Source organism: Amphimedon queenslandica, unplaced genomic scaffold (assembly GCF_000090795.2).
Source record: "Amphimedon queenslandica unplaced genomic scaffold, v1.1 AMPQUscaffold_13521, whole genome shotgun sequence".
Lineage (NCBI taxonomy): Eukaryota > Metazoa > Porifera > Demospongiae > Haplosclerida > Niphatidae > Amphimedon > Amphimedon queenslandica.
In genome coordinates, this window is record NW_003546243.1 from 935,163 (window position 1) to 938,578 (window position 3,416).

Genomic DNA, 3,416 nt, shown 5'->3' on the forward strand with positions numbered 1-3,416 from the left:
ATTACTGCATTGAGTGCCTTCATATCAATGCTGCACAGACTTGTTGCTGCAGCTTTTGGAGCCAAAGCATCATCAGCCTCACTTTGATCAATATCGTTCCTCTCTTCAAAGTCTTCAAAGCCTTCAAGCTCTGAGGCCTTAGTCAATGTAATGAGAAAAAGCACACTTGCAGTCAGAAAGATGAGCTTCATGATTGACTATTGTTGTCTTCTGTGTCTCTAATAGTGAAAAGCAGTTCCTTTTATAGTAACTGATTGTTTGTGAGTATGAGAGTGGCATGCACGTATCCAAGTTGAAAGTGGATGTCATCCAAATTAGTAAAGCAATGGCAAAGACTGCAAACCTTTAGCCAGCTTGTTCTTGTACACACTTTCAGTTTAAGCTATGAGTATGGCATAGTACTCAAATCGAAAGTGGATGTCATCCAAATTAATAAAACAATGGCAAAGACTGCAAACCTTTAGCCAACCTGTTCTTGTTTCAGTTTAAGCTATGAGTATGGCATAGTACTCATCAAATCGAAAGTGGATGTCATCCAAATTAGTAAAGCAATGGCAAAGACTGCAAACCTGTTCTTGTACATACTTTCAGTTTAAGCTATGAGTATGGCATAGTACTCAAATCGAAAATGGATGTCATCCAAATTAATAAAACAATGGCAAAGACTGCAAACCTTTAGCCAACCTGTTCTTGTACACACTTTCAGTGGTCAGTGCATATTTGTACAATCTTTGCTGTCAATGCATTTGTTCACTATATACACATTGATGCAAGTTTTAGTCCTATTAATGTTGAGCTACAGAATTAAAAAAAAAAATTTTCTTAATGTTTTGCAAGCCAATGTCTAAAATTAATAATTTCCAATGAATCATGTTAATGTAACCATTGTGTGCTGTGTCTATGATAGCAATGCACTAAAATTTGCACACTGTAGTCTGTGCTCATCATTTTCTAGCTTTAATTTTTATTTACAAAAAATGTTAATTATTATCAAAAATATATTTATTCTCAACTTCAAACTCTAGATCTAAGCCTATTCTATTCTAACTATATATATATATATATATATATATATATATACTGCTAACAATTGTTCATTGTTCTTGTAATTGCATTCAGATGCAAGCCCTTGGCATCCGGCAGCTCACAAACAATGGTCACTTGATAATATTTAGGAAGGCAGCCATTATATCCATTAAGATATGAACAGCCTTGAATTGCAATCCCGTAGGTGTTGATGTTGTTGCCAAAGATTTTTAGGTTATTGCTAGAATCAGCAGCTTTGATGAGTGCCTTTCCTTTCAGGAATCCATCCTCCTCAAATGTGGACCTGCTGCATATAGGACGAATCGCTGACTTGGCACATGGGAATAGCTTCTCGAGGTTTATAAATATGGCCCCCTGCAAGACCAGTTTTATGATCAGCATTGTATTTCGGTCGATAAGCCAGATATGCACCATTTTTAGCAGCGGTACCACTTCCAATTGCAATTTTCTCAAGTATCTTGCCCTCAGCCTGGAGTGTCCCTCCATTTATTTTTTGGATATTCAAATTTCTGGCTACATCAGTCCACAGTTGAAAATCTGACTCACTACAATTGATTTAAAAGCAATGTACGGTAAAACAAATTAAGTGCTACTTGCCCATACCTGGCTGATTTTGAAATTTTGAATCAATGGCCTTGTTTATTACTGCATTGAGTGCCTTCATATCAATGCTGCACAGACTTGTTGCTGCAGCTTTTGGAGCCAAAGCATCATCAGCCTCACTTTGATCAATATCGTTCCTCTCTTCAAAGTCTTCAAAGCCTTCAAGCTCTGAGGCCTTAGTCAATGTAATGAGAAAAAGCACACTTGCAGTCAGAAAGATGAGCTTCATGATTGACTATTGTTGTCTTCTGTGTCTCTAATAGTGAAAAGCAGTTCCTTTTATAGTAACTGATTGTTTGTGAGTATGAGAGTGGCATGCACGTATCCAAGTTGAAAGTGGATGTCATCCAGACTAGTAAAGCAATGGCAATGACTGCAAACCTTTGTGCCAGCTTGTTCTTGTATATACTTTCAGTTTAAGCATGTGATATGATATTACTTCAGCCACTGCATGGCTGCATGTGCATGAGCCTCTTCTAACTTTAATAATCTTAACTATCTTTACCTCTTTAACTCCTGCTATGCTACAAGAGCATCAGTTTTGCTTGTTTCATTAGATTTAATTTAATTTAATATAATAATAGATTTTACAAGGTAGCAGAGAAAAGATAACAGAGGAGGGGAGACACAAATGATAAAGACACCTTGATGCATTATCAGGATGTGCTGAGGTATTTTGTTTTAGTGCTATCATAACTATTATTGTTTACCCAAACATTTGAAACAATGAGACTAGCCCAGCTTATAACAGTAAAAACATTAAATAGCTTAGTCTCAAGCCTAAAACCAGGCAGAAGGTATCCTGAAGCAGTGAAGCATGTGAATATTGTGAGATAGAGAGACTTCAGTCTGCACGTGACCATAAAAATCTATATAGATATAGAGGTGGCTTGGCTCCTCCTAGATCTTATTATAAAAGAGCTGCATGCTGACTAATGGAATAAAAATCATGAACAGAGATTACATTTACAGACCAGAAAACCAGCAAGACATCGAGCCACGGGACTCCACTACTTCTCAACTTAAGCAGTATGCAACAAATCAGCATTCAGCAAACAGAAGTGCCAGGGCAGTTCAAGGGCTAGGGCCACAGATTGTGGCTAACGTTAAAGCTGTACCTAAAAACCCGAGCAGGCCGAAAGAAGCATTTGTTGGAGGCCAATTGTCAGAAGGAGTTAGTAGAATGGCACTTAACAAGAGAAGAGATGAGATGGTCACTAACTTAACCAGCAGTAGAACTAGATATGATCATGCACTAACTCAACCTCCATTACAGCACCTAATGAGTAGATCTACATGCACTAAAGCTGCTGTTCAGAAACCTAAAGCACCTTCTAATTTGTCACACATAGAACCAAGACTTCAATTAAAATCTCCTTTGCCTAGTCAAACACCTAAAATTTATCCACCTTCATCGACAAAAGGAAAGCAGGATGGAAAGAAAAAGCCTAAAGAAAAAGTTGACATGAGTGTGTTTGAGAACAGAGTTAAAACTTTTAATGAGTATCAGCCTCATTGGCCCAAAATGTTTATATCATTCATGATATTAGCAACGCAGGGTCTTTATTTTAGTGGGATTGAAGACATTTGCAAGTGTTTTGAATGTAAAGTATTGATAGAAGATTGGAAAGCATTTGACAATCCACTCGAACGCCATTTTATTTTATCACCAAACTGTCCTTTTCTTCGTAAAGAATTTCTTGATGAAATCCACTCAATTTGTATGAGAATTTTTGCCAGTTTTGCAACTCTTGAGTCTCGTATGG

The 3,416-nt window shown here is 37.2% G+C and overlaps 1 protein-coding gene and 1 long non-coding RNA gene across 2 annotated transcripts in view; one reads left to right on the forward strand and one right to left on the reverse strand.

The window, feature by feature from the left end:
• Nucleotides 1-1,161: 1,161 nt before the first annotated feature.
• LOC109589428 (uncharacterized) lies at nucleotides 1,162-1,900 on the reverse strand. The gene is made up of 2 exons (XR_002188709.1): nucleotides 1,651-1,900; nucleotides 1,162-1,592 (listed from the first exon to the last, which is right to left on the reverse strand). It is a non-coding gene; the product is annotated as an uncharacterized LOC109589428 (long non-coding RNA).
• Nucleotides 1,901-2,599: 699 nt separating this feature from the next.
• LOC109588272 (scavenger receptor cysteine-rich type 1 protein M130-like) overlaps nucleotides 2,600-3,416 on the forward strand; it is a 4,867-nt gene continuing 4,050 nt past the window's right edge. The window contains exon 1 of the mRNA XM_020004472.1: nucleotides 2,600-3,410. Coding sequence (XP_019860031.1) covers nucleotides 2,600-3,410 — 811 coding nt within the window. The remainder of the gene's footprint in view (nucleotides 3,411-3,416) is intronic.